The 25651-nt window shown below is 42.6% G+C and overlaps 1 protein-coding gene across 4 annotated transcripts in view; it reads left to right on the plus strand.

The window, feature by feature from the left end:
• Positions 1-25651, plus strand: part of fbxo9 (F-box protein 9) — a 68589-nt gene that overhangs the window by 14428 nt on the left and 28510 nt on the right. Inside the window, exons 2-6 of one of the 4 annotated variants that reach the window (XM_033020687.1) lie at positions 7067-7138; positions 10647-10805; positions 12349-12406; positions 17615-17714; positions 21784-21914. In XM_033020687.1, coding sequence (XP_032876578.1) covers positions 7067-7138; positions 10647-10805; positions 12349-12406; positions 17615-17714; positions 21784-21914 — 520 coding nt within the window. The remainder of the gene's footprint in view (positions 1-7066; positions 7139-10646; positions 10806-12348; positions 12407-17614; positions 17715-21783; positions 21915-25651) is intronic. The other 3 variants (XM_033020688.1, XM_033020689.1, XM_033020690.1) reach the window with 3 other exon arrangements.

A 25651-nucleotide genomic window follows, 5' to 3' on the forward strand; every position in this document is an offset into this window, starting at 1 on the left:
GGATCGGAGGGTCTGTGCAGGATGAATGGGAGATCACTACAGGATGAATGAGAGGATCAGTATAGGATGAATGGGGGATCAGTACGGGATGAATGACGGGATCTGTACGGGATGCATGAGGGGATCAGTACAGGATGCATGAGGGGATCAGTACAGGATGAATGGGAGATCAGTAAAAGATGAATGGGGAGATCACTACAGGATGGATGGGGGGATTGGTGCAGTGTAAATGGAGGGTGGGTCAGTACGGGATGAATGGGAGGATTAGTGCAGTATGAATGGGGGAAGAAGTGCAGGATGGGTGGGAAGGGGGGTCAGTACAGGATGAATTGGGGGACCAGTGTAGGATGAATGGGGGGGGGGGGGGGGGGGTGGCAGGAGAAACAATGTGAGGTGGGTAGGGTGAGGAATGGATTGGGGGGAGGGGGTAGATGGAGAGGGGAGCACAGGGGATGTCAGTGAGGCCTGAATAGAAGAGGGAATGGGGATCAGTGCGGGATGGAGAGGAGGGGTCCCAGGATAAGAGGGGTGGAGGGGGGCGTACAAAAGAGAGAGAGAGAGAGGGGGGGGGGGGAGGAAGGAAGGTCAGCGCTCCTCGGACAACATCGCCCCACTGCCTTGGCCGTCCCTGTCCAACGCCAAAGTGCCGCCGCGTCCACGCCACCGCCTCCTCTCTGCCAGCCGACAGGAAGGTGCGGAGCCGAGCGATGCAGCTCAAAGATCCTATAGCTATAGGATCTGTCATGCAGCTGCTTCAGACGGCGGAAGGAGACCTCCCTCTCCCTCCCTCCTTCCGGCCTCGATAGCGGCCACTGCTTGCAAATCCACCAACGGCGCTTTCAAAACAACCCCTCTCGCACGCCGAGGCCGGGAGGAGGGAGGGAGGGAGGCCTCCTTCCGCCGGGCGGGGTGCGGGAGGAGGAGGCGGTGGAGCCTCTGTCGCGGCCGCTGCTGCCGCTGTTCGGGGCCCGTCATTCTCTCCGACCTTTCGTCACCCTGCACCTAGTATCTTTGCCCCCCAATCAAAGATACTAGAGGAATACAGCCGCCGCCACCGACACGAAACGTCACGTTTCTATTCTCCAGAGATGCTGCCTGACCTGCGGAGTTACTCCAGTTTTTTGTGTCTATCGGTATAAACCAGTATTTGCTTGCCAAGCCGGGCAAAATGAGTCGGCGTTTAGGTTGCCCAGCGGCACTTTGGGTGGCCAATGGCACCCGGGCAACCGCTAATTTCGAGCCCTGGTGATTGACGGCCACCCAAGAATTGACCACTTTATAGCTTTGAAAAACTCCTTTGTTGCTTAAGCAGTATGTTTGGGATCATTGTCTTGCTGTAGAATGAACCGCCGGCCAATGAGTTTTGAGGCATTTGTTAGGATGTGTCTATACACTTCAGATTTCATTATGCTATTACCATCATTATGCTGTTACCATCATCAGTTGTATCATCAATGAAGATAAGTGAGCCAATTCCTTCAGCTGCCATACATGCCCAGGCCATAACACCCCCATCACCGTGTTTCACAGATGAGGTGGTATGCTTTGGATCTTGAGCAGTTCCTTCTCTCCTCCATACTTTGCTCTTGCCATTACTCCGATATAAGTTAATCTTCGTCTCATCTGTCCACAAGACCTTTTTTCAGAACTGTGGTTGCACTTTTAAGTACTTCGTGGCAAACTGTAACCTGGCATCCTATTTTTGCGGCTAACCAGTGGTTTGCATCTTGCAGTGTAGCCTCTGTATTTCTGTTCATGAAGTCTTCTGCGGACAGTGGACATTGACAAATCCACATCTGACTCCTGAAGAGTGTTTCTGATCTGTCGGACAGGTGTTTGGGGATTTTTCTTTATTTATAGAGAGAATACTTCTGTCATCAACTGTGGAGGTCTTCCTTGGCCTGCCAGTCCCTTTGCGATTAGTAAGCTCACCAGTGCTCTCCTTCTTGATAATATTCCAAACAGTTGATTTTGGCACGCCTAATGTTTGGCTGATGTCTCTAACATTTTTTTTTCTTGTTTCTCAGTCTCATACTGGGTTCTTTGACTTTCATTGGCACAACTTTGGTCCTCATGTTGATAAACAGCAATAAAAGTTTCCAAAGGTGATGGAAAGACTGGAGGAAAGACTATATACTTAATGCGGCATTTAAACACATCTGAGCAATTACAAACGCCTGTGAAGACATGTCCCACACATTCTGGTGCCCTGAAATGGGGGGGGGGGGGGCTATGTATTTTCTACATGGTGAAACAAAAATGTTTCGAAAAAAACCTTTAATAAAATCTGACAATGTGCACTTTAACCACATGTGATTTTTTTCTATTACAAATCTCAAATTATGGAGTACAGAGGTATATAAATAAATGATGGGTCTGTGTCCCAAACATTATGGAGGGCACTAGACGCTGAGAATGTGGGAAGAGTTTTGCACTGTTCTTGTTTTTTAATTCTGAATAGATTTTATTGTGGGGGAAAACCCTCCCTGAATTCCCTGCCATCACTGCCGCTCCAGGGCTCCTCGACTCGTTCATTTGAAAAGCTTGAGAAACTTTATCCTTTATAAGTGGGTCATAGCCAGAAAGAAAGAAAACTTGAAAGATTAGAAGGTTTTTAATGCGCCTAGTTATTGTCATCCGGAGTGCACCTTCGGAAAAGGCTTGTAGGTTTTTCCAAAGGGTATTGTCTATAAAGTCAATAAGGAAATGTTTGCAAGGAGAAAGAGGATGGAGGAAATTAAGGTCTGAAGAAGGGTCTCGACCCGAAACATCACCCATTTCTTCTCTCGAGAGATGCTACCTGACCTGCTGAGCTACTCCAGCATTTTGTGTCTCTCTTCGAGGGAATTAGTAGTTTTATGCCCAAGAGCTATTATGGGTGTATGTTTACAAATGGTGCTTAAATCAAAATAAACTATTTCTATGCTTTCCATTTTATAATCAACTGTTTTACTTAACTTCAATGATTTTAAAGCACTTGGTCACATTCAGAGGTAGCTTTTGATAAATGCCAGCTTTTCTTTGCCTGTTGTATTTTAATGGCACAAAATGGCTGCCCCTTTACATCTTTACATCTTATCTCACCCAAATGTATGCAATTGTAATGATCGAACTCAAACTTTTTTCCTGAAAAAATGAGGCAGAATTTGAGTGACATTGAGGTATTCTCAGTAGAGGTTATTTACCAAAGTTAGTAAAAATGGAATGTTTAAAAAGCTAACTCCCCTCTTTGTCCTTACCACTGTGCTTTGAAATCTCCCTCATTAATACCAAAACGTGCAATGACCTGCCTCTGTAAATTGCCCCTGGTGGTTGCAATAGCGTTCACCTGTGTGAATGGGTGAGCAATGGTTGGCGTGGACTTGGCAGGACGATGGGCCTGTTTCCATGCTGTATCTTTCAATCAATCAGTCATTTTTATGGCAGGAATTTTGTGTTTTCAATGTGATTTACAAAGAGCCACTGATGTTTATTAAAGTTAAGCCGGTAAGTTTCATGCAATACCTCACCTTTGATTTCACGGTTTTGAAGCGAGGATCAATAATTAGGGTTTCAATTTTTTAGAAAAGGTGGGCGAATGATTATTTTAATTCAATACCCTCCCAAAAGAGGCGGAGAATGGTTTAATTTACAAATCTGGGAATAGGTTAGTGTCGTGTCCATCTTGCTGGTGAAGTCACAGCAAACACACACTATTTCCTGACTAGGTTTTAAAATTAAAATTCATAAATATAAACAGGGAATTGGAAAGCAATATACGGGACATCATTGTTATAGATGATGATCAAAAGTTTAAATGATAGATCCACCTAAGTTTGTCAAGGAAAAATTTTATAATTTTTTTTTCTCATTTCGAGGAGGGAAGCAAGATAATTTTAAAGTTGTGGACTTTGGCTGGTATTTTGATTCCTATGTGTAATAATAAATAAAGTTAGTTGTTTGGCTGTTCCTCACATCACTAGCTTCAAATCATCTTTGGAAAGGCTGGCAATGCTTGCAAAGTACGGAACATCCAGTTCAGATTAAAATGTCTAATGGTTACATGTCATATCAAGCATTTTTATGTATAACTAGACCAAGGGGGACCTGTTGGGTCCAATGCGCGGTTGGGGTGGGGGGCTGCGGCGTCACACACACACTCTAGCCGCCCCTCCCCACACACACACTAACCACCACCCCCACACACACACACACTAACCACCACCCCCACACACACACTAACCAACCCCCTTGATATTATATTAATATTATTAATTGGCTCCTTTTACCCCATCCCTGCCCTATCTCGAGGGGCAGAGAGAGTGGGGCAGAGAAAGAGAGGGAGGGGGGGGGGAGAGGAAAGGGGGGTGGAGGGAGGGGGAGATGAGGGGGAGAGGGGTGAGGGAGAGAGCGGCGCGGACGGGGCCGACTGCGAACGGGCGGTGGGCCTCTGGACCTCGGGCGGTGTGGACGGGGCCAACTGCGAACGGACGGCAGCTCTCGGGACCTCTCTGGACCTCGCTGCACGGATGGGTCCGACTGCGAACGGGCGGCGGACCTCGGCAGCTCTCTGGATCTTGCGGGACTTCTGAAGCCCTCGGAGGTCCAACCAAATTACTGCGTGTTCAGCGGCTTCAATCCAGAGCCCTGGGGGAGAGGGCGGGGTGCTGTGGACGATCGGCCGAGTGCGAATTACGCGGGGGGGTTCCGTAACTCGCAGCTCGTGAAAAACAGTGGCCAGCAGGCTGCGTGTTAAACTCTGCACAGCGAGTAGCAGAGCAATTGTGACGTCAACAGCTTGCTTGACCTCGTTAACTTCAAAAAATATCTCAGATTAGTGAAGAATTTGAAGAAATAACTCGGGAAATAATTAATCAAATTTTCAGATGAGGCGATTATTGACATAATGAGGTAAATCTCTACCGGAATATGTAAAAATTTCACCGTTAGCGCACAGGTTTTCGAGGAGATGTGAGACACAATCAAACACACAAATAAATACACACGACATAAACATCCAAGATCAGAGTTTTATAATAATAGAGATAATGGAGCTGTGTGCAAAGTGGACACTGAAGAGGTATTTCAGATTTAGATTGGTATACTTTATATATACAATGTAATGATGCAATCAAATTCCGTGTTCATATGAAACTCACAAAATAAACAGACATACGGTACTGAAAAATACAACAATGAGAGTGGTCAAACATCAGAATGCTGCTTGATTTTAGTGCAATCTGAAGTAGTGGAAAAACAAATTTGAAGTACAATAACAATAAGTGAATGTTGCCGAGAGAGTAACAGATAAACGGAACAAGCTGCCAGAGAAAGTGGTAGAGACAGGTACAATTACTAAGCATAAGCACATTTAGGCATACACATAGGATAGGTTTAGAGGGATATGGGCCAAATGCAGGAAAATGGGGCTAACTCAGGAAGACACCATGGTCAGCATTGATTATTTGGGCTGAAGGATCTTTGCTATATAACTTTGACTATGACCAAAATCTAAACCACCACTGTGCAGACTGACTATCATAAACTGAAGTTCTATTTTTTACTTCTCCAATAATTTCTGATGTTACAATTTGCTTCATCTTCTTGCTGATAGTTCATCAGTTAATCAACATGTGAGGGCCAGTTAGTGCAAATATCTCATTCCCATAGATTCATCCCTCGTGAATGAGACAGTTTACTCAGTTGTCATGTCATTTGACAACAAACAACGCATAAGCTAAGGGGCTCGTTTCAGGGAAGTAACATTTGAAGGATTTACTGAGTCAGTCTTTCCATTTCACCGTTACCGCGTTGTTTTTTTCAAGAAGATGTGATTATACACAAACAAACACACACACATCCAAGATCAGAGTTTTAATAGGTACTAAACCAAGTGGGACCCGTTGGGTCCCGTCCCCACAACGCGCGGTTGAGGAAGGGGGTGGGCGGCCTCACACACACACTAACCACCCCACACACACATACACTAACCACCCCCTTGATACTATATTAATATTATTCCTTTTACCCCATCCCGGCCCTATCCACTGACGCATAGCCCTCAATTCACAGGCGTGTCTCGAGGGGGGGGGGTGGTAGAGAGAGGGGGCAGAGACAGAGAGAGTGGCAGAGGCAGAGAGAGAGGGGGGAGGAGAGAGGGGAGATGGGGGGGGGAAGGGAGGGCGAGGGGGATTGGAATGGGGGGGAGAGAGGGGCAGAGACAGAGAAGGAGGAAAGAGGGGAGAGGGGGAGAAAGTGGAGGAGGAGGGGGAGAGGAAGAAGGGAGCGGGCAGCGGGGCGCGCGTCAACCAAAGGACTTCAGCTGCTTCAATCCAGAGCCCGGGGGAGGGGGCGGGGGGTCGTCACAGAGGAGGGCTGATTCCCAAACATTCCCGTAAGCTTCAGGCTGCAGGCTTCATTCAGGCTGCAGGCTTTATGGCTCGATTATGGGGGGGGGGAGTGGTCGAGGGGGGTGACGTCACTCGCAGCGCGTGGAATTCAGCGCAGTTATTTGAAATTGTTGAATGTCTTTTCGAGAAGATGTGATTATACACAAATACACACACAAATAAATACATCCACATACAAGATCTTGTAATAGATATATGATATGATGGTCCAAACACAGGCAGGTGGGACTAGTGTAGATGGGACATGTTTGTTGGTGTTGGCAAGTTGGGCTGAAGGGCTTGTTTCAACACCGTATGATTATGACACTCTGTGAATAACAAATGTTCAATGTATTCTTGAGTAAATGATCAGTATGTGTCTTTTTTTTTAATTTTTGGAGGTATTTAGAAGTTAAATTCATTCTTTTTCATTCTATATATGCATTTATTATCATATGAGAAACCCTTGCTTATTCTGACTCACTGTGGCTTGTTCATATTTAATGTGTATAATATTAGTATGTGTTCATAGTGATACTGCATAATACTATTCTTTGGGATATTGCTAAATGTCAAGTGTTCAAAAATATATATTGGCAAATGTAATGTGACCACTATAGGAAAAATAAGATTCCTTTGATAAATCATAGAATGTAATATATTTTACTGACTAGTAAAAAAAATGTTTGTTCTATTAGCAGGTAATAGATGACTACACTGGTGTCATTGATGTTGAACAAAATGAAACACCTGAAGAAGCAAACCTTCAGGTAGTAATCTTAATCTTATTATTTGTTGACAGATTTGTAATTGTAGACTGTAGCCTTCTGCCAGAACTATAAAGTGCCTGAGTATTTAGCAAATCTATGGAATAACGCATTAAAAAATGTATTTAATTTAAGGTTAATTGGAATGGCAAGCCCATAGAAGGAGACACAAAACAAGCTGCAGTATTTAATTCACAATTGAACAAATGTAAACACTTCAATTTATGTCCACGTATTTATGCACACGTATTTCCTCCTGGGATAAATGAAGTTCTATCGTATCGAATCCCACTCAATATGTTTGGCTACTGGAGCAATTGACCATACCAAGTGGTCAATTCGCTGAGAAGGGTTGACACCAGAAATTGCAAATGCTGATTTGCAATTAAAAAACAATGCGGTGGAAGATGATAAAAGGGACTTGAAGAGGATTTGCAACTCATGTAGCCCAAAGGTTCGTTGTAAACAAGTAGGGAGTGTAAGGGTGGTTAAGGAACTACTGAGAGTATCAGTAAGGTACCAAGTGAATACCTTGCCTTGGTCTTCACGATGGATTCTGCCAGTATTAACGTGTAAAAGGAGACAACACCAGTATTGGATTGGATAAAAAATCAAGAGTATTTTATTATCAGATGTCCCGAAAAGTAACAATGAAATTCTTACCTGCAATAGCACAACAGATATATAGACATAGTACCCTGTAAACACTATAAATAACAACAAAAACGAAGTTCAGTATAACTAAAAAAAAATAACAATAATAGGGCAAAGACAAAAACAATGCCCCCAATGTAGTTCGGAGCTTAGTTGGAAGTTGTAGTGTTTAATAGCCTCATGGTTGTTGGGAAGAAGCTGCTCCTGAACGTGGACGTTACAGTTTTCAGGCTCCTGTACCTTCTTCCCAATGGCAGGAGTGAAATGAAACCATGGCCAGGGTGATGTGGGTCTCTGATGATGCTGGCTGCCATCTTTAGGTGACGACTCCTGTAGATTTCTTTGATGGTGGGGAGGTCAGGACTGGGCAGTGTTCACCACAGTGTGCAATCGTCTTCATTCCTGGGCATTCGAGTTGCCGAACCAGGCCATGATGCAAACAGTCAATATGCTCTCTATTATACGCCTGCAAAAGTTCAAGAAATTATTCGTTGATATATACCGAATCTCCGCAGTCTTCTAAGGATGTAGAGGCGTTGATGGGCTTTCTTCATGATTGCATCAATATGCTGGATCCAGGACAGATTTTCAGAGATGCATGTCCAGGAAGTTTTTGACACTCTCCTTCACTGTCCCCTGAATGAAGACAGGTTTGTGGATCCTAGGCCTTCCTCTTCTAAAGTCAACAATTTTTGTTTTACTACTGTTGAGAGCAAGTTTGTTGTTCTGGCACCATTCAATCAGATGATTGATCTCCCTCCTATACTCGGCGACTCGTCGTCATCGCTACTTCGTCCAACAATGTAGTGTCGTCGGCGAATTTGAAGGTGGAGTTCGAACTGTGTCCGGCTATACAATCATGAGTATAGAGCAGGGGACTCTTCTCTGCTCACTCTATACAGCCTTGAGGTGCACCTGTGCTGATGGTTATTGAGGAGGAGGTGTTGCTGCCAATTCGTACTGATTATGTTCTGTTGATGAGGAAGTTGAGGATCCAGTTGCAGAGGGATGCATAGAGACCCTGTTCCATGAGCTTGGTAACCAGTTTGGAGGGGATATTGGTGTTGAACGCTGGGCTGTAGTGTGTGAACAGCATCCTGATCTATGTGTTCTTATTGTCCAAGTGGTCCAGTGCAAAGTGGAGAGCCAGCAAGATTGCATTCTTTTTTGACCAGTTGGCGGCAGTAGACAAATTGTAGTGGGTCCAGGTTCTTGTTGAGATAGGAGTTGATGGGTGTATTTTTATGCAGCTGAGAAAAGGTGCTCTGATGTCCAAATAGTTGCAAGCTGAAGGTTTAGCAAAATGCATTGTTGCTACCACAGCAATCAATAGTGTAGGTGTTTAGAGCATCTAAGAAATATTGTAATTGAAAACAAAATCGATGTGGAGGATTAAAAAAAAGTAACTGGGCGAGTCAAGCAGCATCCCTGGAGGACATGGACAGGTGACATTTTGGGTCAGGACCTTTCTTCAGACTCTAGTGGGGTGGTGTGAGCAAGTAAACGTCCCTTTTCATTTGCTTAATTATGTTTCTTGCTCACGCACTAAGTGTTTTTTCCTCTTAATCAGCGAAAAACATCAAATTTAACTCTGCTCATCAGCCGGGGGGATTGAAATTGTTTATGGTAACACACTTTTAATTTAAGTGCACTTATATTATGGCAGAATATTCAGAAAGTCAAGGTCAGTAGAATTCCCCACTCCCCTTCATCTTTTCTCCTCTGCAACAATCCATAACATCATCTGCTTGACTGCTGTCAGCCATCAGCCCCAACTTATCTTATGCGCCTTTGTGGAATTTTTGTTTGTTTCTGTGAAGTGTTTTGGAGCATTTTATTAAATTAAAGTTTGTTGGGTTTAATTTTTGTTCTGAACCATGAAAGTCTACGAGGAAGCGGAAGTTTTGAGGAGAATACAGTTTTGAGAAATGAAGAAGTTGTGCACTTTGCCTTTGCTGTCATTGCTTTTTGCCCTTTTCTCGCTGGAGTTTGTTCTGTCTTTCCTGCGCATCCTGACTATTTTAGTTTAGTTTAGAGATACAGCGTGGAAACAGGCCCTCTGGCCCAACGAGTCCACGCCGACCTGCGATCTCTACACACTAACACTATCCTACACACCAGGGACAATTTACAATTTTACCATAGCCAATTAAACCTACAAACCTGTATGTCTTTATAGAGTGTGGGAGGAAACTGGAGAACCAGGAAAAAAACCCACTCATGGGTAGAATGTACAAACTCCATTCAGGACAAAACATCGTACAAGGTGCTGATGCCTCACAGGACCTTGCTGTCTCTTGTCCTGCAAGTGGTTCTTTAAAATATGCACATAATAAGCTCTGTACAATGGTGCTTGACAGAGAGTGTGAGCAAGTCATAACTTTGTACAAAATCCAGACTCTGACAAACATGGGCAACGTACAGACCGTGTTAGGGGATTCAGTGTTATATATGAAGAGCGAGCAGACAATTATAAGGATTTAATTCACATTATTTAATTAATTAATGTGAATTATTAGGGGCGGCACAGTGGTGCAGTGGTAGAGTTGCTGCCTTACAGCACAAGCTAACCGGGTTCGATCCTGTCTACGGGTGCTGTCTGTATGGAGTTTGTATATTCTCCCCATGACCTGCGTGGGTTTTCTTTGGGAACTCCAGTTTCCTTACACATTCCAAAGACATGCAGGTTTGTAGGTTAATTGTGTGTGGGATAGTGTTAGTGTGAGGGATCCGCTGGTTGGCGTGGACTTGGTGGGCCGAAGGGCTTTTTTCAACGCTGTAACTCTATAACTAGATTTAACTGAATTTCTTTTAAGTCTTGGTGAATTGATTTGAAATATTTGCTCTTTTTTTTGAGGAGGAACTTAATGTGTTTCGAGCACAATGGATGTCTGAGCTGAATCCAAATGGAAGCTCTAATGGATCGGAAACGGAACATGGCAAAATCTTCGGCCACGGGCTCTCTTTCAAATCTTCAGGTACCAAAGGGAAACAAGAACTTGCTCGTGAAGAAAAGGTAACATTTGCAATGATTTGAGGAATATATTGCAACTAATTGCTTGAAGTTTGGAAAGCTTAGTTATCATCATATGAACGATAAGCATTGTGCATTATTATTATTCTACGTACCTTAATCTCTGGAAGAAATGTGTAGAGAGGATATGCAACCCTGGATCACAATACTCAGGGGGAAAAAAGGGTATACAAAAGGGAGCAATTGCAGATGATACTTAAACATGGCTGGGCTTTTTGAGAAGAGTGGCTCGGAGGCGCAGTAGTAGTTTTGCTGCCTTACAGCGCCAGAGACCCGGGTTCGATCCTGACAAAGGGTGCTGTCGGTGTGAAGTTTGTATGTTCTCCCCGTAACCTACGTGGGTTTTCTCCGGGAGCTCTGGTTTCCTTGCACAATCCAAAGACATGCAGGTTTGTAGGCTAATTTGCTTAGTATAATTGTAAATTGTCCCTAGTGTGTAGAATAGTGTTAGTTGTGGGGTTTGCTGGTTGGCACGGAGTCAGTGGATCGAAGGGCCTGTTTCCACGCTGTTTCCAAATCAAACAGGAAGTATTAAAAAGGGATTAATTGAAGATGACACTTAAATATGGCTGGGCTTTTTAAGAAGGTAATAGTAAAATGGAGAAGGCCAGTACCTGAATAAAAGATGCTTATTAATAAAATCAGATTTGCAGAAGCAAAGCAGGTTATCGAGTGATGTGTATCAAGGTGTCCTTGAGACTCTTGAAAGGTGCCCTTAAATAAAATGTATTATTATTATTATTATTATTGTTGACTTCAGGATATGAGTGTGTACAAACTCTTAGTATTTTGACGAAAAGAATCTCAAACAAGTGATGAGGTCTAAGAAATCAAATAATAGGTGGGTTAGAAAATGTTCCAACCAAACTCTGGAGTTAATGAATAATCAAGAACAGGAGAAGCCGATGGCGTTCACAGCCACAATAATTATTTTAGTGTTTTTTGGAGGTCAGACCAAAAGGCAGAGAACTTTTACATAGAACAGCACAGGAACATGGGCCCACAATGTTTGTGTCCAACATGATGCCAAGTTTTAACTGATCTCATGTGCATGCACATGATCCATATCCCTCTATTCTTTGCACTTCTATGTGCCTATCTAAAACCCCACCATTGTATCTTCCTCCCCCACCACCCTTGGCAAAGTGTTCCAGGCTCCATCCAGGCTCTGCGTAAAAATAATACTTGCCCTGCACATCTCCATTAAACATTACCCCTTTCACCTCAAAAAAAAAAAAGATCATTTATTAAATGTTACAGAAATTGTTTTCTTTCTGCTGTCCCGATTGAGTCAGCTTTTGGTATTGCTGTAAAGAGTTATTCACAATAATCTTTTTCGCAATATCTGTTGTTTGAGAAATAACCGATCGGCTGGATGTGGAAATTTGAAGGCAATTGTCATGTGTGGCCTCACATCGCAGACAAACAGAGTAGCTGTAATTTGTATTCTGCTGTAACTTCTTGCCTTAAAGCATATGATTTGATATTTGTTCTACTTGTAACAGTTTGCCTATATATTTTTCAGGCCAAAGAATTATTCCTGAAAGCTGTAGAGCAAGAACAGAATGGAGCAGTTTATGAAGGTACGTGACTGAGTGTTTTAGGAAGTGGTTCCAGTCTTAAAAAGTTACGAATAGCGTTCGTGTCAGAACGTTTGCAACTATTTTTAAAAGATATTGTAACCTTTATTAGGACCTTGGAAAAAGGCAACAATTTCTGCACGCTCATACAGTTTCATTGAGGTTTCAATTGAGCCTAACTAATGAGCTAAACATCTTCTTCAGTTGCAATGTTCTTTTTTCATATTCAGGCAATTTCCATTCAATTCCTTAAGGATATGGGCTCATGATACAAGCTTGCCTTGATCTGACATCGAAGAGATGGTCTCACTCCCTGAGTATGAAAGTTTTAACTTGGAACAGGCCTTGAGAGTCAGTTCCAATATTCAGTTAGTTCATGGAAGATTTATAGAGTCTTACAGCATGAATAATTTCTATTCCATTACCTGTTCATCTTGGAAATGTACCCTTGCCTTGAAATTGAATTGAATCATCCGTCTGAACTCAGAGGAATAAAGTCTGACACTACCTGTTGCCTTAGTTTAACCTCTTTTCATTGGTGTTTCTGTACTTCGCCCCCTCCAAAGCTGTTGCTTTCTCCCAAGACTTGGGCCCAGAGCCAAGCAAAATACTCCACAAAGAGTCTTAACATAATTCCAATGCAGGTTCCAGCCCTAAAACAAAGGCCAGCTTTCTACTTTCCTAACTGTAATTTCTATAGTTGGTTCACAAAATCTCTCTGCTTATCCACACTTTCTAGTTTCTTTGGCATTTAGAAAATAGTTCTCAACACCAAAGTGGCTGACTTCACGTTTCTTAAATTGAACTCCATTACCTCCAGGTCATGTGGTGATAACATGAAAACGGGGTCCTTTGGCCCAACTTGCCCACACCGACCAACTTGCCCGATCTACAGTAGTCCCAGCTGCCTGCATTAGGCCTATATCCCTCCAAGCCTATCCTACCCATGTACCCATCCAAATGCTTTTTAAACATTTTGATAGTACCTGCCTCAACTACCTTCTCCAGCAGCTCATTCCACACACCCACCACCCTTTGTGCGAAACAAGTTACCCATCGGGTTGCTATTAAATCTTTTCCCCCCTCATCTTAAGCCAATGTCCTCTGGTTCATGACGCCCCTAAAAGACTATGTATTTATCCTATCTAATTATCTCATGATCTTATACACCTCTATAAGATCATCCCTCACCCCCTGCGCTCCAAGGAATAAAGTCCTAGCCTGCTCAACTTCTCCCTTTAGCTCAGGCTCTCGAATCATGGCAACATCCTCGTAAATCTTCTCTGCACCCTTTCCAGCTTAACATATTTCCTATAACAGCGTGATTAAAACTGAATACATTACTCTAAATGTGGCCTCACCAATGTCATGTACAACTGTAACATGACCTCCCAACTTCTATAAATACTCTGACTGATGAAGGCCAATGTGCCAAAAGTGTTCTTGACCACTCTATCCACCAGTGACACCACTTTCAAGGAACTAGATTCCTCTGCTCCATAACACTCATCAGAACCCTGCCATTCACTGTGTACATAGTTTTATTCTTGTTTCTCAATCTCATAATGGCTTCTTTGACTTTCATTGGCACAACTTTGTTCCTCATGTTGATATTGATAAACAGCAATAAAAGTTTCTAACGGTAATGGAAAGACTGGAGGAAAGACTAGGTGCTGAGACCTCTCTTATACCTGCATTAAGGAGGCAATTAAACACACTTGAACAATTACAAACACCTGTGAAGTCCCAAACATTTTGGTGCCCTGAAATGGGGGGGGGGGGGGGGGAACTATAATTAGCCCTTGCCCATCTAGATGCATGTGTATCCTATCTCTCAGAATGCTCTTTAATAACTTTCTGACCACAGATGTTAGACACACTGGCCTGTAGTTTCCAGCCTTTTCCCTGCAGCCCTTCTGAAATAGAGGTACAACATTTGCCACTTTCCAGTCTTCCAGCACCTCACCCATATTTAATGATGACTCATAAATCTCAGCCAGGGCTCCTGCAATTTCCTATCTTGCTTCTCACAGTGTCCTCGGATATATCTGGGATCAGGCCTGGGAGATTTGTCTATCGTTATACACATTAGGGTCTTCAGCACCTGTGACTAACTCACATAATCTATCAATGTATCTGTCTGTAAACTACTCTATTAACAATACTGCTTAGTATTGACTAAAATCGAGGAAATGTTTTCTTAACTGTGTGACTCCTCTGGATGCTGGCATTACCACAAGTGAAGCACGAGTCTCCATATGGGGTGATAGAATATCCACTCTACCCCCCTCAACTGCCATGGGACTAACGGCCAGTGAGCAACTCCTTCCTGGTGCAGACGCTAGTTGGGCCAGATGGAAATGCCTCAATCGATTGAGAACTGGTGTTGGCAGAGCCAAGGTGTCTCTAAACAAGTGGGGATATAACTCCAATTATGTCACCTGCGAATGTGGTATTGAACCACAAACAATGGAACACCTGCTGCAATGCCCTCAACTGGAAAACCAATGTGTTCAACTCTGGCTAATCAATATCTAATCTTGTGATGTGGACTCGATAAGAACAATACTGCTGATTAGAAAACTTGGACATACATTTGTCCGTTTATATTGTTCATAAATATAGTTGAAAAACTGAAGCATTCTTTGATGTAGCATATCCTTCAAATTTAGACTTCAGGGATACAACGCGGAAACCGTCACTTCAGCCAACTGAGTCCATGCTGGCCATTGATCACCCCGTAAATGAGCACTATCCTACACACGAGGGACAAATTACAATTTTACCAAAGCCAATTAACCTACAAACCTGTACGTCTTTGGTGTGTGGGAGGAAACCAGGACATCCAGAGAAAACCCACGCAGGTCACGGGGAGAACGTACAAACTCAGTCCAGACAGAACCCGTAGTCAGGATCGAATCCGGGTCTTGACACTGTGAGACAGCAACTCTACCACTGTGCCACCACATGCCGTTTTCTGGAATCCGTAAAAAAACACTCCCAAACCTAGCAAGTTAATTGCTTCAAAAACAAAAGGATTTAAGCAACTTATCCTTTCAAAAGTCTTTCTGGTTCTCTGAGATTAGTTCATATTCTTTGCAAGTGTTCAGTCATTCCATTTCTATTAATAGATTCTGCTTTCTTGCCCACAACAGATGTTAGACTAATAGGCTTATGATTCTTCAGTAAATCTTGCTTGCCCTTCTTAAATACTGAAGTGACATTGGCGACTTTCTGGTAGTTTATTCCAAACTCCCACCTTTAGAAATGTGGGTAAAATAAATAAATAGTGAAAATAATTAGTAATTAATAGTAGTAATTTCTCAGTTAATGACTGTTGTTGATGTAGGTGAATTGCAAGTGTGACAATGGCATTGGGTTTATTAATGATGTATTATTTAAATTGAGGCAATGAAGGTTGACTTTGTGATACATGAACCTGGAGCCTGCACTGGATACCTGATAGTACAGCATAGGAATGGACCCTTTGGCCCACAGGTTTTGTGCCGAACAAGATGCCTGGCTGAACCGATCTCATCTGCCTGTACATGATCCATGTCCCTCTATTCCTTGCACTTCACATGCCTATCCAAAAGCCACTGAAACAGCACTATCGTATCAGCCTCCACCGCCACCCCTGGCAGTCCATTCCAAGCCCCCACCAGAAAAAAAACTTGCCTCACACATCTCCATTAATCTTTCCCACTCTCACCTTATAGCTATGCTCTCTAGTGTTGGGCATTTCCATCCTGGGGAAAAAGATTCTGACTGTCTACCCTATCTATGCCTCTCATAATTTGATATACTACCCAAAAGGCACACAATCCATTGTTTTGTTAGATGATAGCATAAACGGTATTCTGTAATCCATTATATGGCCACTCTGTTTTGACCAGTTACTCCATTTCAGTGCCTATATTGAGCAAAATTTGTCTATCTCAATTTTGAAATTACTTTTTGCAGTCTCTCTTTACAACTATTTAATAAACATAGCCCCACCTGCCTGCGTTTGCCCCAAATCCCTCTAAACCTGTCCTATCCAAGTACATATCTAATTGTTTCTTAAACCTTGCGATAGTACCTGCCTCAACTCCCTCCTCTGGCAGCTGGTCCATACATCCACCACCCTTTGTGTGAAAAAGCTACCCACTCAGATTCCTCTTAAATCTTTTCCCTTTCTCCTTAAACTATATCCTCCAGTTTTCGATTCCCCTAGTCTGGGCAAGAGACACTGTGTGTTTACCCGATCTATTCCTCTCATGATTTTATACACCTTTAAGATCACTCCTCATCCTCTTGCACTCCAAGAAATAGAGTCCCAGCCTGCTCAACCTCTCCATTTCGCTTAGACCCTCGAGTCCTGGCAACATCATCATAAAAGTCGAGGATATTGTCGAGTGTAGTTTTTTTTTTTTCCCAGTCACTGATGTAGCTGCAATCCAACTCAATAGCTGTGAGCAAGCACCCTTCCAACAGGAAACCTTCAGAGGTACATTGGAGCACTGGATCCCTAAATGATTGCTTCCTTACCCTCTTTCATCCTCGAATGATTGGCCTGGTAATTAACTCGGCAAAATATTTCAACTGGGTCTTTTATCATTTCTGCAACTCAATTTATCATAATTTGCTTGATTGAACAATTATTCTTGGCACAGTGGCATAGCTGGTGGAACCACTGCCTCAACATGGCTCACCGAGTCTGTGCCGACCAGTGATCCCCGCACACTAACACTATCCTACACACACGAGGGACAATTGACAATTTTACCAAACCAATTATGTCAATTTTACCAAGCCAAACCTGTAACGTCTTTGGAGTGTAGGAGGAAACCGAAGCTCCCGGAGAAAACCCACGTAGGTCAAGGGGAGAACATACAAACTTGCATACAGACAGCCCCCATGGATTGAACCCGGGTCTCTGGCGCTGAAAGGCAGCAGCAGCTCTGCCGCTGTGCCACCCATAAATGTGGCAGCAGCTTTCTGTGACTTTAATTTTTGGCTGCGCAAACATCCATCGCATTGATATTTCATAATCACACGTGCCACATTAGTATCTCTCAACAAGAGGTAGAACATGTTATCCCGTAACATTCTGCCAGTTGTGATATTTGTTGCAAAGGATAACATGATGACATAATTTACACTGTCAACGTGGGAATGGGACGCTCTGCTTGTGATCTAGACACTGATACTCCATCCTTTTTATTTCAGCTATCAAATACTATCGGCGGGCCATGCAGCTTGTACCTGACATTGAATTCAAGATCAACTATACCCATTCGCCTGAAAGTGATGGTAGTAGCAAAATTTAGTACGTATATATTTAGTGATCATTCTTCTCCGTATAGTGCATAGTGTATAGGAAGGAACTGCAGATGCTGGTTTACACTGAAGATAGACACAAAAAGCTGGACTAACTCAGTAGGTCAGGCAGCAACTCTGGACAAAAGGTTTTGGTGGCGTTTCGGTCAAGACCCTTTTTTGTCTCAACCTATTAGGTCATAAGTGATGGAAGAAGAATTAGGCCATTTGGCCCATCAAGTCTACTCTGCCATTCAATCATGGCTGATCTATCTCTCCCTTCTAACCCCATTCTCCTGCCTTCTCCCCATAACCCCTGACACCCGTACTAATCAAGAATCTATCTATCTGCCTTAAAAATATCCATTGATGGCCTCCACAACATTCTGTAACAAAGAATTCCACAGATTCACCACCCTCTGACTTAAGAAATTCCTCCTCAAATCCTTCCTAAAGGAAAATCTTTTAATTCTGAGGCTATGAACTCTAGTCCCTGACTCTCCCACTAGTGGAAACAGCCTCTCCACGTCCACTCTATCCAAGCCTTTCACTATTTGGTATGTTTCAGTGACCCCCTCAGTACCCCTCACTCTTCTAAACTCCAATAAGTACAAGCCCAGTGCCGTTAAACGCTCATCATGGCTTAACGCAAACATCCCTGGGACCATTCTTGTAAACCTCCTCTGGATCCTCTCCAGAGCCAGCACATCCTTCCTCATGGGGGCAGATATGGTGCCCAATATTATTTTTAATTTTCTCGAGAGATACTGCCTGAGCCGCTGAGTTACTCCAGCTTTTTGTGTCCAGTTGCTAAATGCAATTAACTTTGCATTGCATACATGATTAAATGAAAGGTTTCCAGGTGTCAATGCAAGCGATAAAAATGAAGCCAGGTAATAATTTAACATAAAGCACCTTCCTGAGGTGTATGATGTTAAAGATGTTATAATCCCCAGTTTCTCACAGTAATTTTTCATTATTTTCTACCTTAACATTTATTTTTATTTAAAAAATATTAAATTTCATGTCCAAATGAATACTTTTTTCCCCCAAAGAATAGTTGTGGGTAAATGCATGTGAATCATAGCACCATTGTTGTAAGTGTCTAAAGTGCTGAATATCTGCCGTTTAATTATCATTGATGAGGATGTTTAACTTACCTATAAATTGGTTTCTTGGTTTTTGGTTTGGTCTTTGCAAACATTGCAATAATAGCATTAAAACGGACAATGCTGAAAACATTCGACTGGTCAGGCAGCATCTGTGGAAAGAGAAATGGTTAATGTTGTGTGCTGTTAACTCTTTGCCAGAACTGGGGAAGAGAGAAAACTTTGATTTGTCCTTTTGCATACCTTTCATTCAATTGTTCTTTGTACCTCTTCGTATCTCTAGTTTTTCCCTCCCCTGACTCTCAGTCTGAAGAAGAGTCCTGAAACATCACCTATTCCTTTTCTCCAGAGATGCTGCCTGACCTGCTGAGTTACTTCAGCATTTTGTGTCTGAGAGAGAATACAAGTAAGGTTTCTGTGTAATGTGTTGGTTCCTGGAGAGACCCAGCAGTTTAGTCCGTAGAGACAGAATAAGAGTAATTAGATCAAAGTAATGACAAACAGAAGGTAACACAAAATGTTGGAGTAACTCAGCGGGTGAGGCAGTATCTGTGGAGAGAAGGAATGGGTGATGTTTCAAGTTTGAGACCTTTCTTCAGACAAACAGATATGGCCAGTTGTGTTACAGGAGGAAAGAGAGAATATGATTTTCATTTCTTCTAATAAACTAAATGAATATTTGATTTTTACGAGTTTCTTACCCATGCAATTTTCAGTTTACTTTATTGTCACGTGTACTGAGGTACAGTGAAAAGCTATTGTTGCATGCTCACCAGTCAGCGGAAAGAAAATACATGATAATAATCGAGTCATCCACAGTGTACAGATACATAATAAGGGAATAACGTTTAATGCAACGTTAAGCCAGTAAAGTCCGATCAAAGATAGTCTGAGGGTCCCCGATGAGATAGATAGTATTTCAGGACTGCTCTCTGGTTGCGGTAGGATGGTTCAGTTGACTGATAACAGTTGGGTAGAAACGGTCCCTGAATCTGGAGGTGTGCGTTTTCACACTGCTATGCCTTTTGCACGAAGGGAGGAGAGGGAGTGGACAAGGAGCAACTTGTCCTTAATGCTGGCCTTGCCGAAGCAGCGTGAGGTATAAATGGAGTCAATGGAAGGGAGGTTGGTTTGTTTGATGGTCTGGGCTGCGTCCACAATTTGCTGCAATTTGTTGTGGTCTTGGATGGAGCTGTTCCCAAACCATGCTGTGATGCATCCCGATAAAATGCTTTTCTAAGGTGCATCTGTAGAAGTTGGTGAGAGTTGGAGCCATGCCGAACTTCTTAGGGAGTAGAGGCGTTGGTGTGCTTTCTTGGTCATTACTTCAATATGGGTGGTCTAATTTTGACCAATTACTCCTGAGAACTATCACGTGTCACACAAGAGAGCAATGCTTAGATAAGAGTGGAAAGTTACAAAGCTGCATATTTAAGATCAAGGAACAAGAGTCGGCCATCTGGCCGTTCAAGCTTGTGTCCCATCTAAAAAGATCGTAATCAATCATATGGTAGATAAAAATGCTGGTGCGGCAGCATCTATGGAGCTAAAGAAATAGGCAACGTTTCGGGCCGAAACCCTTCTTCAGACCAATCAACCATATCATTGGCCTCAACTGTCTTTTTCTGCTGTTAACACACAAAAGGGAATGTTAAGATTGTGGTATTTTCTGATCATTTCCAATAAAATTTTCTCATCTTTTATGGCATCATGTGTTTGTTGATGGTGTCTGAAGCAGCCACTCTGGTTTACAATGTGAAATTAAGGAACACTAGCTTCTATCTATTTATGTGTCAATGGTCTAAAACAATCTCACCAGTAGGTGGTGCTGTTAACCATATTGTAGAGAAGGAATGGGTGACGTTTCAGTCGAGACCCTTCGGACCATATTATATTGCCAGTTGACGTCTTATATCCAATTGAGAAATGCATGTTCACAAGTGTAGTACTCAACCCTACCATAAGGTGGAAGCAGAGCATTTAATTCGTTTCTCTTCCTCCTTGCCTGATGTTTTGCCTCCCCTTTTTCCTAATTTATACTTATAAAGTATCATTTTGCCGCTTTATAGATCTTCGGTTAGCTGAATTTGTAGTATTGTGTGCATTTCTGGTCACCCCGTTACAAGAAGGCTGTAAAGGGAAGCTTACTAAAGGGTGCAGAAAGGGTTTTCCAGAATGGATTAGAGAGTGTTAGCTATAAAGAGAGGTTGGACAAACTTGAATTATTTTCTCTACAGAGTGGAAGGCCGAGGGGAGATGTGGTAGAAATGTATAAAATTATGATAGGCATAGATAGGGTAGGCAATCAGAACCCTTTTTCCAAGATGAAAATGTCAAAGATGAGAGGGCATAGCTTTCAGGTGAGCGGGCATGCATTTTAAGGGGATGTGCTGGGCAAATATTCTTTACACAGGGTGGTGGGAGCCTGGAATGCACTGCCAGCAGTAGTGGTAACAAGTCAATTACAATGTTGGCACTTCAGAGGCTTTTAGATAGGCACATGAATATGCAGAGAATGGAGGTACATGGATCACAAGCAGGAAGAGGAGATTAGTTTAATTTGGCATGTGAACCGTTGAAGGCCGATTTCTGTCCTATATTGTTCTATGTAAGGTTATGCCCTCTTCTTGATTCTCTTCCAACTGGAATTATTTTATTTATCTTTTTCCAATCAGATTACTTTATCATTTTATATACCATGATTAAATAAACCCTCAAACTTGGGTTTCTTCTGAAGTACATGCCAGGTTTATGCAGTATTGCCGCTATATCATTTGGTGAATCTGCATTGTGCTCTGTCCAAGAGTTTGCAACCCAGCAGTACGAATATTCCTTTTCCTTTTCTCCAGAGATGCTGCCTGAGCCGCCAAGTTACTCCAGCATTTGTGTCTAAGCCTTTCACGCAATTGTTTACAGATTAAAAACGACGTCTTGCTAAAATGCTAATTTAATGTTAAATATATTTTACAGCAAGGAAGATAAGGGGAAGACCAATGAAGTAACTGATCTATTGCCGTACTTTCATCAGCAGCTCAGCTTACAGGACTCACTGCACAAACTATGTCAACCAGAGTTTGGAGTGAACCAAACACACATATCAGGTACACCTCCTTCTTGCCACCTTCTGCAGTAGATTCCTTTGAGTGAATTGCCTATGAAAAATCGGAGTATACTTACAATGTAATTCACTTCCAATCGGAGAGTATGTGGAGCACTACATGAGTAGTAGGCCAGAAGCAACGTTTCAACATGCATGTGAAGTATATTCTTGTGTATTTATCAAAAATGTCCCACTTTGTCACTAATGATTTAAGAGTACTCAAGCAAAGGCACCTGATAGATGAGATGTGGGCAGCATGGTGGCGCAGTGGTACGGTTGTTGCCTTACAGTGCCAGAGACCTGGGTTTGATCCTGACTGTGGGAGCTTGTCTGTACGGGGTTTGCACATTCTCCCCGTGACCTGCAAGGGTTTTCTCCGGGTGATCCGGTTTCCTCCCGCACTCCAAAGATATACAGGTTTGTAAGCTAAATCGTAAATTGTCCGTAGTCTGTAGGACAGTGTTAGTGTGCGGGGATCGCTGGTCGGCGCAGACTCAGTGTGCTGAAGGGCCTGTTTCCATGCTGTATCTCTAAACTAAACTAAAATGAATGTATACCGAGAATGTCCTACTTTATTGCTAATGATTTGAGTACTCTAGAAAACGCACCAGATATGATTCGAAGAACATAACAATTTTATAACCTGCTTTCAATTTAGCTGATCTGAACAATGCTGGAAATACTCACCATTTTCATTTAGCAGAGAGAAAAGAAGTGAATATCTTAGATCAATAATATTGTAATGTGTTCTGATGAAAGGTCATCAATCTGAAATATTACTCCACATGCACTGCATCATCTACTGGGTCTTTCCAACATTTTTATGCAATATTTACTTGTGGATTTTCCACTTGTGGGAGAGTCCAGGACCAGAGTCCTTAACCTCAGAATAAAAGGACGTGCCTTTAGAATCGAGATGAGGAGGAATTCCTTTATTCACAGGGTGGTGAATCTGTGGAATCCATTGCCACAGATGGCTGTGGAGGTCGTTAATGGATATTTTTTAACATGGAGATTGATAGATTCATTATTAGTAAGGGCATCCGAAGTTGTGGGGAGAAGGCAGAAGAATGGGGTTGAGAGGGAAAGATAGATCAGCCATGATTGAATGGCGGAGTAGATTTGATGGGCTGAATGGTTTAATTTGCTCCTAGAACTTATGAACTTCACATTACCATGATTTGCACTCTATGGTTTTCCATTTGTCATGTTTTATTTCTAAACCAGAGAAATATTCCAACAAAAGTCAACTGTAGCTTGTTTATGCACTGTCATTTTTGTTTTTGTGCTTGCTGAACATTAACAAATCAAATAATACAATTGTCCTTTGGCTAATACATTTAAAGTTTGAATGTTGCATATTAAATTATGGATACGAGTTGTTAATTCATTGAATTACTTTTTTAAACTGCCAAATGGATTGATTTTTATTCCATCGAAAGATGTGCATAAATGCAGGCAGATCTGTAGACTGAATCATTTGTTTGCTAATTTTAAAGATCTTGTGAAAAATTAGTTTTAACAGTGTGATAGGTATCAGCTCATGGTACACAATTAATTGGGACAGTCCAGTAGGAGTTGGTATTCCAATACAGTCCTATATACTTTTCTGAAAAAGAATGTGCATGCATGATGCTTCGAGTCAAGACCCTTTTTTTAGTCTGAATAAGGGTCCTGACCTGAAACATCACCTATCCATGTTTTTCAGAGATGCTGTCTGACCCGCTGAGTTATTCCAGCACTGTGTCTTTTTTGTAAAACAGCATTTGCAGTATACTCCTGGAGCAGCATGTGGCGCAGCGGTAGAGTTGCTACATTCAGATTTCCCCCCCACACTCCATAGATGTGCAGGTTTGTAAGTGAATTGGCTTCAGTAAAGATTGTAAATTGTCTCTAGTGTGTAGGATAGCGCTAGTGTATAGGGATCACTGGACAGCGTGGACTCGGTGAGCCAAAGGGCCCTCCCATTCAGTAGTTTTTCAACATGTTACAACAGGATAATGCAAGTATGGCTACCTGATCTCGTTTAACAAATATTTACAGTAAGTTTTCAAATGATCAGCTTTGTTTTATGCTCCTCGGCAGATAGCTCTTCTGTATGGAGAAAATTGAGTTCAAATGTCAATTGATACAGATTTCAAACCAGTTAATTAATAAAAAAAGAACAAATAATGTCGTGATGTCAACTTGCGAGTTTACTTTTTCAATAAAGAAGAACCCAGTAGCACTTAAATTCCTTCTCACTTTAGGCCAAACTGTAATTTTTCATTCTGACATCCCTGCACCATAGAAAGGGAACCACACCTCTCTCTGAGGTGATCATGAAAGAGAATATTCTTCTTTATGATGACAATCTAACATCAAATGATCATTGCAGTTCTCCTAAAATATGGTGCGGGCTTTTTATCTTGTCAGTTCCAGATCCCCATCATTCTTTGGCTGAAAAAATATTCCTTAACTCTAATCGTTCCACAAATTATCAGAAATATATATCCCTAGTTTTTTTGCTTCTCTTTTTAAATGGAAATATTCACCATATCAAGACTCTGCATAATTTTACACACTGTGATTAAATGTACCTTCAGCCATCTCTTCCTAAGAAGGAAATTCAATCTTTCAATCAAAATGTTGCAATTTTACCAAGCCAATTATCCTACAAACCTAAGGTAGACACAAAATGCTGGAGTAACTCATCAGGGCAAGCAGCATCTTTGGAGAGAAAGAATGGGTGACATTTCGGAACAAGACCCTTCAGACTGATGTCTGGAGTGGACGGGACAGGGCTAGAATGTAGTCGGAGACAGTAAAACTGGTGGGAGAACTGGGAAGGGGGAGGGGATGGAGAGAGTGGGAAAGCAAGGGCTATTTGAGGTTAGATAAGTCAATGTTCATACCGCTGAGGGTGTAAGCTACCCAAGCGAAATATGAGGTTCTGTTCCTCCAATTTGCACTGGGCCTCACTCTGACAATGGAGGAGGCCCAGGACAGAAAGGTCAGATTGGGAATGGGAGGGGGAGTTAAAATGCTGACGAACCGGGAGATCAGGTAGGTTAAGGCGGACTGAGCGGAGGTGTTCAGTGAAACGATCGCCGAGCCTGCGTTTAGTCTTGCCGATGTACAGGAGTTGACACCTGGAACAGCGGATACAGTAGATGAGGTTGGAGGAGGTGCAAGTGAACCTCTGCCTCACCTGGAAAGACTGTTGGGGTCCTTGGATGGAGTGGAGGGGGGAGGTAAAGGGACAGGTGTTGCATCTCCTACAGTTGCAGGGGAAAGTACCTGGGGAGGGGGTGGTTTGGGTGGGAAGGGACGAGTTGACCAAGGAGTTGCGGAGGGAACGGTCTCTATGGAAAGCAGAAAATTGTGGTGATGGGAAGATGTAGCCAGTAGTGAGATCCCATTGGAGGTGGCGAAAATGTTGCAGGATTTTATGCTGTACGCGACAGCTGATGGGGTGGAAGGTGAGGACAAGGGGGACTCTGTCCTTGTTATGAGCAAGGGGAGGAGAAGCAAGAGTGGAGCTGCGGGATATCGGGGAGACCCTATCTGCCTCATCCTCCACCCCTGGCAGTGAGTTCCAGGCCCCCATCACCCTTTGTGTTAAAAAAACTTGCACCGCACGTCTTCTTTAAACTTTGCTTCCTTTAAATCTTACCTCCTTTTAAACTAATGTGAACCTGCATGCATCTTGGAAGAGTTAAAAGCAAGTTCTTTACTCCCAAGTTGCAAGAAAAGGTA

This window comes from Amblyraja radiata, chromosome 5 (genome assembly GCF_010909765.2).
Source record: "Amblyraja radiata isolate CabotCenter1 chromosome 5, sAmbRad1.1.pri, whole genome shotgun sequence".
Lineage (NCBI taxonomy): Eukaryota > Metazoa > Chordata > Chondrichthyes > Rajiformes > Rajidae > Amblyraja > Amblyraja radiata.